A 13,001-nucleotide genomic window follows, 5' to 3' on the forward strand; every position below is an offset into this window, starting at 1 on the left:
CTATATGCCAAGAACAGATGCATACTGGGTAAGTAGCATTTTCCTTTACTTTACTGTGAAACAAGAGGATAGATAATCCATTTTAAGGGCACAGAGTCTGCAAAGTGTCCCATCTCCACCAATGAAGTTTCAGTCTCCAGTGAGGGGAAGTAAGAAATGAGGGTCCCACAAGCTCTCCGTGCACATGAAGGAAAGAGTCCGGAAAGAGAGCAATGTGCTGCCTGTCAGTAGTTGACCAGGGAATTCAGGAAAGCTATGTCCCTGTATATCTAGGCACACCTTGTGGTCTTTCAGCTCCCCTCTCTTTCTGCAACTCCCACATCCCTCTTCTCATCCCTCTGCAGTTTTGGCACTTCTGCACAGAGGGCCTCAGGGAAAGCACCCCAAAAGCCACTGTTCACCACTTGCTCCTTCACTAAATGGAAACTGCTGTTAAAAAATTATAGGTAGACCCACTGGAGAGCCATACAGAAGAGATGTTCACAGAATTTGCTGTGTGCTTGTCACTTGTTTATATGCAGTTGGACCTACATATGATGACGGTCCGCTGTACTTCCCTGGTCGTGCTTCAGGATGTGGTCATCGTCCAACCAACCTCAACAGCAGATTGTCGTCTTCTGCACTTGACACCACTGCCTGCCCCAGTTAGTTCATGGCCCCAGATAACCTGGAGCAGAAACATTCCTACACTCTCCTCTTTAGTCAGGTGAAGCACTGACAGGTCCCTGGTACAGCATGCAGCATTTCTTCCAGCCTTATGGTTGGATTATGGAAGTTGCCCAAACTTCACGGACAGCGGACCAGGGAGTCTCTGGAGCGTACGGCACCTTGCTCACTGCCAGGCCCAACCACATAGAGTATCATTTTTGTAATATGAAATAATGTACTTTTAAAGTTACTCAAGTCTCACTATCAAGTCTTAGGCAGCAGAGCTATTCCTCACGTTAAAGAGACCTTCAAGTTACTCAAACCTAAGCTCCTTCAGCGAATCTGGCAAAAGGCAACAGAGTAATGTATATGGGATAAACTACTCTTTGCTGTACATTATAAGTATTTTGCAAGTTACCGAGGAGTTACGTGACCATATAGATTCCTTATAAATTCATGGAACTCAGAGGTTGACGTACGGCAGATGATATTTTATTCCTTATAATACATAATAATATCCTCACCCTTTCCATAAACTGCTTAGATCTCTAGTGCTTTACTCTTTCATGTTTTTTTTATTGTAGACAAGAAGAATAAAAGCACAATCTGTACTGAGAAACCCACTAAATAAGTTACTCATATTTACAAAAAGATGTTTGAGCCATTTTAATGTAAACCAGATTAAACAATGTAGCAGCTCAGATTGTTTAGAAATATGTAGAGTTTCTAGCTTTCCTTCTTGGCTTATAATTTGGAGAAAAAAAATGAACATGTTTCATAAATAACACCGTTCTACTGTTCACTGTTAATTTGTAGAGAAATAAATCGGATGAAGGAAAAAACAGAATCTGTTTACCTTGTTTCACCTACAGCCATAATAATGCTGCTCTGAGGCCTGCCATTCCATTGCTGCTGGCTTAGGCAGCAGGCATTGCTACTTCCGAACTCGACTATTAATAAGTTAGTAAAGTTGAGCCGCGGGGCCATTTCTTAATTCTAGGCAACTACAGATATCACTAGTCGCTGGTAATATAGAAATTAGAGACCGTGATTGCAGGCTCCATGTATTATATATAGTAATAAGAATGACATTAAAAGCTAATACTGTACATCATGAAGTGTTTCAACAGGAGCCATAAAATAATGGGTACCAATAACGTTATGCCATAACATAAGCAACATATATCTGTGACTCAGCATGAATTATCGCCATACCTCCATGTCCTTGTGCTGCGTCACATGCTTATGTCACTACCATGTTCCAGCTATGGCCAGTCCGGTGTCTGGGGTAGAAGCAGGACACAAACCAAGTGCCTTTGAGGCCTGCTATAGGTGAAGGATGGTCCCCGTAGGCCCCAAAAACGTATCAAATATTCAGGAAATTAAATTAGCACAAACCGGGGAATGCTGTCCTGCAGACACACACAAGCCGTTGCATGTGTGGACACATACATTCTTAAGAATATGGTACACACTCGCAAACTAACACACATGCCCACGCACTATTGTCTCTTCAGCTCTTCCTCTGTATCCTAGAAGAGTGACCCAACTCTGGCTGAATGCTCTGCTGCTTTGCCCTGCTTCACTATTGTACAACAGTAATCACCCCTTGTCTAGACCTGGCCTAGGTAGCTGCAGCGTCCTGCACCGCATCGAACTGCAAGAGTGTGGCACAGTTAATGTTACTGGAAAAAATGGTGCAATGGGTAGATCACCACAACAACAGCAGCAGCACTAGGCGTCGAAAAGGGACAGACACGTATTCCTGTTGTCGTTGTCATGACTGCTAGGAACTCTTTCTTCAGAGGGACAGCTCTTGAGAGAGAGACAAACATAAACTGCCTCAGGATGCTCATAGTGCAGGACTTGGAAAAGGCCAGTTGATAGTGTGGCCCTACAGTCACCCCTTGGCTATATGAAATCTAGTATTCATGTGTATTAAGGATGGATTTTATAGCGCCTCAGCCACACCAGAGACACTGAAAGGCATGAGCAAAGTGTGTAATTGTCCAGAACTACCCCCTTCCAAATGCCCCCCTGGTAACGTAATCTTTCTTTCACTTGATCTTTGTCAATTATTCTATGTTGCTTCCTTCGTACAGGGTTGAATTAGGAGAAAATGGGCAGTACAATTCAAGGTTGTTCCGAATAGGGATCCCAATCTATGTTTAGCCCAGGCCCAAACAAGTCCTAAGGTAACACTAAGCCGCGTATGCGCAGTGCATTGCTTTTGCTCTAGGGTCCATTTATCAGTCGAACTGCATGCAACCCAAGGAAAGGATTGAGGCTAGACCGGGTTATTGGGGTCAGACAGTGACCAGACGTCACTGAGCTTAGCAGCTTGAGGGTAACACATTCTCTCTCTCTCTCTCACTTTGTACAATCATTTCTTAACCATGAGAAGTTAGGGAGTACATTTACACATATGCACACGCATAGCCTCCCCCTACATACCTGCCCTACATTTCACCAGTAAATCATGTGCTTGAACTCGTCCTCCATCTCCTCATTAATGCGGCACAGTGACATGACACCTGTGTGTAAACATCTGTCCCTCCTCTCTCCTTCAGACCATGATGATTCTCAGATGTATGTGCACACAGATATCTCACCCTCTTTCTCCCTGGTTGCTCAGGCTATCTTCACCTACTGGATGACCTCCAACCTGTTCTCGTTGGCCCAGGTGGGCTTCCTGCGTATCCCAGCCGTGCGCACAAAGCTCCGGATTCCTGACCGAATCAAGCACGATCCGTCAGTGCTTCCACAGCAGGAGGGCTTCTTAAAGAGCCTCAAATCCGGTAAGATCATCGGTGCACTAAAGAGATCCGGTGGATTTAGAACTGCAACCTTCGAACAGGAATGAAGTATTATCGGGTGCCAAAATTACATTTAACTTTGCAAAAGGGGATCAGTTGTTGTCTTTGCAAAATAATTTAAGGTCTATATTTGTGGGGTCTTAAAGTGAGGTATGTATACATCGAAGAAAGAGATTCATTGGTGCAGTTATGGAATCTTTACTGAGGGTTCGAATTGGATGATGGTGCCGTCTTCTATGTGAAAAGGGCCAGATGCGCCATTAAAGTGCATTTTGTTGATTTAAAATTAATATACATTCAAGACTAGCTTTAACTTGTTTCAGTAATATCACAAATAAAGCATTTGGGATTATTAATTTAAGCCCTGTAAACCAATAAGGGTCACCTGGACTTTCTGCATAGTGTACCTCATTTTGGTACACTACATAGAAAGCCAGCTTCCTACAAAGTGCATCCGCTATCATATGTGCCAAAACTGGTTTAAGGCGATTCTCCTTTCAAATGTTCTATATAGGGTGCTCTCCACAAAAAGCCTTTTGTTCCTATAGTGATGCCCCTCACAGCAGGGATGCCTCTGGTCTGGAGCCCCCACAACAGAGGCACAAAGAGGTGTGAGGTTTCTTCTGAGGCCAAGTTCCGCAGAGCTCTCAACTCACCTGTTCCGGTCAGCACTTGTGTAACCCTCCCTGTCTGGCCACCCCATACTCTCTCACCTAGCGCGGGGACACGCCGGTGCGCGTAACCAGGCGCTTTACAAACTTCCATAATAATAATAAAAGTAATCATCGGCTTAAATGCAAGTGTAATCAAGGAAGACTAATACTGGGCCTAACCTAAAGAGCTCCCTTCATCTTGAACATTATCTGCAGTTCCACCCCATTCCTCTTGGTGTGGATTGTTTACCCTAAATCTTCCTCTGTGGGACAAAAAGACCACTAGACACCAGGAGAAAAGTATTCCCAAAAATAAAAAAGGGGTTTTCAACTTATCCATGCATTACACCTTGATCCTAGCCCAGAATGGGCACAACAGTTTTTCTGACTCGCCCTGAGGAAGATAGTTTGTGAACACCCTCCAACCACTTTGCTATGTAGCAAGGAAGCCACTCTGGGTGTCTAGTGGGCTTTCTGCCCCACCAGCAGGGCATGTTTGAGTTAAAAACCTTTTATCTGTTGTGGGTTGAGGAGTGGGGACTAAGTCTGATGCCTGGGTGGGTTGCCCCTACCCATTTATGCCCCTATTAAAATACCTTGTCTAGTGGGCTTTCTGCCCCCAGAACGAGGGATGTTGAGTCTTTTTGACCGGGGGAAGGGGAGTGGGTGCGGGGAGGCGGGTTGCTCCCCCTCTTCAAAGTCCACTCTCTACTAGACAAGGAGAAAAACACCTCTAATCTGCCCACGACAGGGGCAGAATGACTGCTAGAGATTATTATTATACCCATATTAAAATCTCTGGTGCCTAGTAGGCTATCTACGCCCCCAGTGACAGATTGGAGGCAGCAACCTCCAATCTGCTGTGGGGGTGGGGGGAGACAAAAACACTTTTGGACTCTCCTGTGGCAATCCCAAACAGGGATCCACTAGAGAAAGGGGAGGGTTTGTCCTTTCTAATGATACCTCTCCCGTCTGAATCTGTGCTCGGGAGCCTGAGATAGGTCCCCGAACACCGAAGCAGTGTAAATGAAATGAGCCGATTAGATAATTTCACTTTCAGTTATAATGACGTTAGCACTCCATGCGCGTTGATCGTCGTAACAATTTTTTTTTTAATGTCTCGGGTTGCTGGGGAAGCTCTATCCCAGCAGCCCAAAATGAAATAAAAAAAATAAATCCTCTGGTGCACCATAGAGATTTGTTGCTGCAAGTACTTGGACTTGCTGGAACCGTCCATAGCACCTCAGCACTAGTGCTATGGACTGCTTCAACACATCCATAGCACCGAAGTGCTTAAGAGGGGAATCAAAAGTTTAAGAAAAACTGGGCTAGGGTGAATATTCTTACAGAGGTCCTTCGACTTTCTACTACTTCGGCTGAGACATGGGAAAAGCACCATCAGCTCCTGAGATCTATGAACTACTCAATCTAGGAAATTGGAAAAAATATTTTTTCAGCAGACATGCATGCAGTATACTCATGCTCTGTGGGACATGGCTGCAATGGTTGAGTCAAACTTGCCCAACCATCTTAAAGAGAATATGTAATGTAACTGGTGCTCCTGTAAAGTGCTCCAATACATCGGGACAAGGTTTGTGCTATATTAAACTACACAAAAAAAGGACAGGACATTTCTACATATGTCATCAGGGCTGGACTCGACTCCACAGGGGTCCCAACACCAGGGGTTTGGTGGAGACAGTTGTGGGTCCTCCGGTGACCTGTAGGAGATGCCTTTAGATCTACAGGATGGCCCATGAGATGACTATAACACCAATCTCCTTGGAAATACCAGCCCATACTGTTCCCTGCAAATCCCTCCCCACTGGACAACACTGCTACATAGTTTGAGGTCCCCTAAAGGGTAGCTACCTACCAGATGGAAGAAATGCATAAGCAGACATAGGATGACAATATCCTGCTGGAGACGCTTTCCACCACCCTGCGTTCCGTGCATTGCATGCCCATGTTTAAAGGAATGCTTAAGCCCACTCCCGATACCTTTAAAGAGCTGGTAAAGGCTAGAGTCCTCACCCAGAGGGTGTATAAAAAAATATAAGGCACCCCTTCTGACCCCGTTTACATTAGGGGCCACCTACAACCAGCCTCCCTTGTAGTTCACACCGCCCGCAAGCCTGTCAACACCTAGGGCATGTGGGGTTGCTGTGCCTTCAAAAAAGGGAAGTAAAATTATAGATGTGGCAGGGAACTCATCGGTACCCAGTCTGCTACACATTGGCATATCGCCAATTCTCTTGGATTTATTTCCCGATATGATAGGGCACTCTGGGGTGAAGTGGAGGACCTGCTTCAACATCTCCCAAACCAGAAAGCAAAACAGGGGCAAGAGCTTATGGCACAGGGCAAAATCATCTTGAATACTAATAAACGGTGTGCGATTGATGCAGCTGGCACTGCTACCCGCAAAAATAATTCTTTTTTCCTTCGACGGCCTGCTGGGCTGCATGTTTCCGGCTTCATGCTGGAAGTACAGCATCATCTACCCATCCTGCTCTTCAATGAGGAGCTCTCCTTCGGACCTCAAGTCAAAACAAATGGGCACGGATACCACAAAAGCCATGAGAGCATTACAAACCCCCCTCCACCAATGGCTCCTTTTGTTGGTCTTCGTACATTGGAGGTGCTAAAAACACCACCCTGAGGTACACACTTCTTTTCCCAGACAGCAGCGTATCTCTTCTCGGCGCTACTACAGAGGGGGATATATAGGGATGTCAATATGGGTTTCTGTTCCAGTGAGAGAAAATTACCCAGGACCAGTGGGTTCTCAACATATAGACTAGGGGTATTGTGTAGAGTACACACACCACCAAACATCCTACTCCACAAATGCATCTTCTCCAAGCCATCAACTCGTGCTTCAAGAGGAGCTTGAGGCACCTCTTAGCTAAGTAGCCATAGAGCCTGTGCCACCTCAACACCACGGCAAAGGGGTATACTCCCTATATTACCTTATTCCCTAGAAGGATGGGTCACTCAGGTCCATCCTTGACCTCGGACCCCTCACGCACCCTGTCAGAACACTTCTACATGGTAACATTCCAGGATGTCATTCCACTACCTCAGCAGAGTGACTTCATGACCACCCTCGACTTGAAGGACGCCTACTTCCGCAGCTTCATCCACCCTGCACATCACTGGTTCCTCCAGATTGTGGTAAGTGGTCAACATTTTCAATTCAAGGTGCCGCCCTTTGGATTCACCACAGCCCCCAGGGTGTTCATAAAGTGTGTTGCTGTGTGTGTGTCATCTCAAGAGGAACGGCATCCATGTCTTCCCTCACTTAGACAACTGGCTGATCAAGAGCGCAACACAACAGTCCCTAGCGCTCACACAAGTCACCATAGACCTCTTACATGATCAAGGATTTACCATCAATACCACAAAGTCCCACCTTCAACCCTGCCCTTTCTTGGGTAATACTCATTAACCCTGTCACAAGGAAAGCATACCCCAGACTGAAAGGGTCCAAGCTTTTGCCCCTTTTTCAGCCAGATCATAAGCTAACAGTCAGGAAGGTCTTGCACCTCCTCAGCATGATAGTCTCTTGTATTGCTATAGTTCCACATGCCAGGTTGTACATACGCCCCCTACAGGAGTGCTTAGCGGCAACGTGGTCTCTTACACAGGGTCACTGGCAGAATTTAGTGTTGATCTGGGGCCGCACTCATCAATGCAGTGGTGGAATGACAACAACCTGTTGCAAGGTCGGCCCCTTTTTAGACATTGTGCGATAGGTGACCATCACAACAGATGCCTCCCTCACCGGTGGGGGGAGGGTGGGTGTGAAGAGTGCAGGGGGGGCACTACCAGGACTTAACTATTCAAGGGATGTGGCCACTCCATTAACAGGGGCTCAGTATCCACTACCTAGAGTTACGTGCCATCCAGCTATCCTTCAAAGTATCCCTACCTCACATTTAACAGAAGATAGTCTTTGTTCGCACAGACAACACAACTGGTATACTCACAGAAACAGAGAAAAACACTCACTCTCTACAGTTGTCCGCTGTAGCCTTGGGCATTTGGCGATGGGCTATCCATGACTGGGTGCATCTACTGATCGAGTACCTATCAGTGAGCAACAAGTTTGTAGACCTGTTCAGCAAGATGCAGCAACAAGCCCATGAGTGGGAACTCCACCCGCAAGTCGTCCTCTTGTGCTTCCGCCATTGAGGGGTTCCCCTACTTTGACCTCTTCGCCACTGCTGAAAACACAAAATTGCCACACTTCGCCTCCAGGTTTCCACACCAACAGTGTGGATAAACTGGTCAGGGATATTTGCCTACGCTTTCCCGCCTCTCCCCCTTCTTCCATCCCTCTTCACCCTCATTCTGGTGGCATCTACCTGGGCCAGGTAGCCCTTGTTCACCACCCTCCTCCACCAATCACTAGTACCACACGAGACGCTCCCCAACTGGCCATATCCTCTCACCCAAAACCAAGTCCCGCTCAGACACCTGATCCCTAAGCAGGTCAGTCTTGTGGTTCAGCTATCTCAACCTGCTTCCGAATGTATGACCATCCTTTATTGAGACGTGCAGGCCTAGCACCAGAGCTTGATATGCAGTAAAATGGAAAAGGTCTGTGCACTACTATCTTCGTAGACCTGTTAACCCCCCTTAAGGCAACAAGACACTTACTCCAGTCCTTTCTGAATTATACTTCTGCCTGCCGATTCTTCACCTTTGAATATCTCAGTCACTACTGTGGGTCCCCGATACATTTGAATTATCTTGCCGGCATCGTGGGTGACTCTGACTCTGCGTCAACGCCAAAAAATGAGGTTATGGTGGTGTCATTGGAGCCATATAGCACCCACCCTGGCGCCCTGACATCAGTTCTGTTTATTCTGCTACTTTTGACACAGGTCGGGAATTTCACTCCTCAAGTATAAGGTGAAGAAATGATGCTTTCCAAATTGTTTTGGGGCAGTGCTAGAGACATGGTCCCAACAATGAAGTGAGGATTCCAACCATACCTCCGGTGTGACAAGCAAATGTCCATCACAAATCACCACGAAGACTGTGGTGTCTCGGTTCAACACACGACTCCTTGTCCTGCGACCTCTGTCTCCTCATAAACCCCAGGGTCATCAAAGGGCGTGAGGCCAAGATTGTTATGGCCTCCACCAGAGATGACAGTAGAGGTCATTGATGGTCAAGAGCCAGAAGGAGGAGCTCTAGATCACCTTTTCGTTCCTCCCCTATTTCTGACTTGCAAGGTAGAACAAAAACACCAGAAAAAAATCGGCAGCACTCCGCTACTTTTAGAAAATAGAAATGGACTTGTAATTCACCTCTTCTGACTTCACCCCCACCATTTTCCTCTCTAGTATTCAAATTAGTGATGTCATATCCGACTTAGTTGGAGCCACCTGGCCCGGTGCAAGCACCAGGGCATCCTTTAGTACAGAGATTGAAGACAGCGTGCCAGGAGTTCTTAGCCTGGGGTACCAACTTGGCCTTATTTATTCAGTTCATGTTCAATATGTTCTGGAGAGCGGCGTGGAACGCTTTTCTACTCAAGTCTTAAACTAGCCTTTAGTGCATTAGGGGGTTTTTCATAGTGCCCCATAAATTCGATCCTTTGTCAGAGCTAGCAACTCCAGGGCCAGTGCTGCCTTGGACCACTTCCAACCCAAACTTTCGGCTCCTTACCCAGTGCCCCCCCCCCCCCCCCCACCACCTGTGGTACCCCAGAAGCCCCATCGAACCACATTGACACTAGGTGAAGAGGATGAGGTCTCGAAGAGAGGCTCCGTGCCAGTTCTAGGGAAAAGGAGCTATGGCCCACAGACACTCTACACAATCTCTTTGATTCAGACTCGGACCAACAGTCCCCACATGATCAAGAAGATGCTAATAACACCAACCACTTGTCTTTCTCCGAAGCTTTGGATCTGCTGGCTTTTTAATGAATTGGAAACACCGCCTTAAAGGTTGAACCGATAGTAGCACAAAACTTCACACCTACACTTGAAGACCGCACCTTCTCATACCTACATCTGTCGCTGAAGACTTTGTAGGCTCAGGCCTCTCCCGCTACAAAATGTAATCCCAGAGCTTTTCCTATTCCCTTCTCCCACGTGAAATCAAATTGGAAACTGTGGGAAAGCTGAGTTTTTCTGAAGACAACTTTGCATTGCATTCACTGAATGCTGCTTGTCATTTATGATGCTATACTCATACTCATGGATCATGGCATCATTGGTGCTTCCTAACCAGCTCTCCCAGTGTCTCCTGTGCATATAGCCAGTACTGGATATGAATTTACAGTGAGCTTTCACTCCTTGGTGGATAGCCCCGAGACACCTATAGGTATTTGCGCACTTTATAAATTGTTTTAACATAACATATGGGACATTCAGAATATGATTAGGATGTTCGAGGCATGTGGGCTGCTGAATTCATATCTGTGCATAGATCGCCACCTAGTGTTGGGTCCGGATGATTGCACATTGTTGTCCTGGAAGAGTCTTCGAAGTATCACGAGATAGGTGGCTCCTCCCCTGGACTACAGTGCGCATGGGCATCGCCTCCATCCCCAGATTGTTTTTTTCCGCCATTGGGTTCGGATGTGTTTCGGTTCCCTCTGTCGGAACCGATAGTTGTTCTATTTCTACTCGAGACCAAAAGGTCTTTAGGCTGGGCGTCGGTATAGTTGCGTGCGGGTTTTCTTTCTGACTCTCAGCTCCGATTCCTTGCTGCCCTTCCACGTGCCTTCGGCGCGGACGGGCCTACATTACACCTCTAGCCATGGAGCGGACTCCATTTAAAAAGTGTCCGCTGTGCCACTCAAAATATTCGCACCTCGACGTGCACCCTGTGTGCAATACCTGCTTGTCGCCGGATCACCGCGAGGACACCTGCATGGCGTGTTCGAGATTCCGGAGCAAGAAGACACTGAAAATTCGCCGGGCCAATCGACTCCAGGCTCAACTATCGGCTGCGGCGCCCCCTCCAGAAGACATTTTCCAGGAATCTGTCGAGGTAGAAGACGACGCGCAAGACTCGGACTCCGGTCCCGTGTACGATGAGGAGACCTACGACGCGGGTGAGGAGGACTTTGACGAAGTCTCCGACGAGGTAGGGGACGACGATCAGGCTTGTGCCACAATGGGGGATAGCTCAGAGGAGGAGCATCCCCAACCAGACTCAGGGGTTATACCCCTTCAAACGGCCCAGGTCGAGGGATCGCCTTCGGGCCTTACCCAAGATCTCACTATAAGTCCTACGTCCCCGCCTCCGGGCCCGGTCACGGACATTTCGGAACCATCACTTCAGTTGATAAAACCGAAAGTGAAGCCAACTGGTCACGCGCCATCGGATCCGAAAACGAAACCGAAAGTGGCGCAGGTGATGAAGGTTCTGGAGGCGTCAAATACAAAGGCATCCAAAATGGCCGACCAGAAGCGTCGCGCCAAAATGGCCGACCCGAAACCATCCGGGTCGGCGCCGAAGGCGAAGATCTCAGATGCGGCTGCATCGGCGCCGAAAGGGGTCGTGGACCCGAAGACGGCTCCGAAGAAACGTCAGGGCGACGACGCCGATGGGCATGGGCCGCCGGCACCGAAGAAAGTGCCCTCTGTCGTTGTGGATCTCGAGGATGAGGATTCGCTCGAGCCAGTCCAGCCCTCTCCAGCCTTCACAAAGAAGGTGGCGGAATCCTTGCAGCGGATTCGAAAAGCCGGGGTGGTTCCCGCTCAGGACACTGTGGCGCCTCAGACTACCACGGGCCACAAGCCTATCCGTTTCACTCTCCCGCCCAAGTCGGCGCCGAAGGCCTTCGCGCCGAAGCCGGGCGGACCCGCTAAGGAACCATTGCCACCCAAAGCTGCCTCAGCGGTGCCAAAGCCTCGACTCCAGTCACTTGCGGTCGAGGAACGTCGTGCGGTGTTCATCGACGCCAACACCGGAAAACTGTCGCTCCTCAAGAGGAAGATCACGACGGAGCCGGCGTTGGAACCCTTTAAGATCCCTCTTAAAAACAAAAAGGACTCTGCGGGATCTTCGGCTATGGTGGAACCTGTGTCCCCCCAGGCCCTGGGGCACTCGCCGGCGCATTCAGTCGCAGTCGATGCCGACGAGGAGGATCCCGAGTACACCTATCCGGCGTACTCGGATCCGGAGGAGGAGCCTGTGCCCTGGACCACCGGGGCCGACAACGAGGACCCGCAGTCGGGTCAGGACACTCAGCTTTTCGCCGCCAAGACGTCCCCTACAGAAGACTCGGCGGCCTTCAATGCACTGATAGAGAGAGCTGCGGCCAACCACGACGTCGAACTACACTCCGACCCCGTGGATGTGGACTTCTTGTTCGACACCTTCTCGGTGGCTGAAAAGTCGGTCAAAACGCTGCCGATGCTTAAGGGGGTGCTCAAGCATGCCGCAGAGGTCTTCAGGGAACCCACACGGGCGCGTGTGGTCAACCCTCGGATCGACAGGAAATATCGGGCAGCACCCACAGATCCAACGTATATCAAGGGACACTTGCCATTGGACTCCTTGGTCGTTTCCAACGCTCGGAAGAGGGCAAACTCTCAAACAACTGGTGACGCTCCTCCCCCAGATAAAGAGTCGAAAATCTTCGAAGCCTCAGGCAAAAGGATCGCTGCACAGGCAGCTAACATCTGGAAGATTTCTAACACCCAAGCCCTGCTCGCACGTTATGATAGGGCACATTATGACACACTTGAGGCCATCCTACAACACCTACCTGACCAATACAAGGAGGCAGGGGAGATGCTTATTCAGGAGGGTAAACTCATTACTAACGCATCCATCAAATGTGCACTGGATGTGGCAGACACGGCCTCCAGGGCTATCAATACAAGCGTGTTGCTTAGACGCCATGCCTGGC

At 48.5% G+C, this 13,001-nt stretch overlaps 1 protein-coding gene across 2 annotated transcripts in view; it reads left to right on the top strand.

The window, feature by feature from the left end:
* The window catches only part of OXA1L (OXA1L mitochondrial inner membrane insertase), a 129,502-nt gene that overhangs the window by 84,888 nt on the left and 31,613 nt on the right, over positions 1–13,001 (top strand). For both annotated transcript variants that reach the window (XM_086923653.1, XM_086923652.1), the window contains exon 8: positions 3,284–3,446. In XM_086923653.1, coding sequence (XP_086779779.1) covers positions 3,284–3,446 — 163 coding nt within the window. The remainder of the gene's footprint in view (positions 1–3,283; positions 3,447–13,001) is intronic.

Source organism: Lissotriton vulgaris, chromosome 5, assembly GCF_964263255.1.
Source record: "Lissotriton vulgaris chromosome 5, aLisVul1.2, whole genome shotgun sequence".
Taxonomy (NCBI): Eukaryota; Metazoa; Chordata; class Amphibia; order Caudata; family Salamandridae; genus Lissotriton; species Lissotriton vulgaris.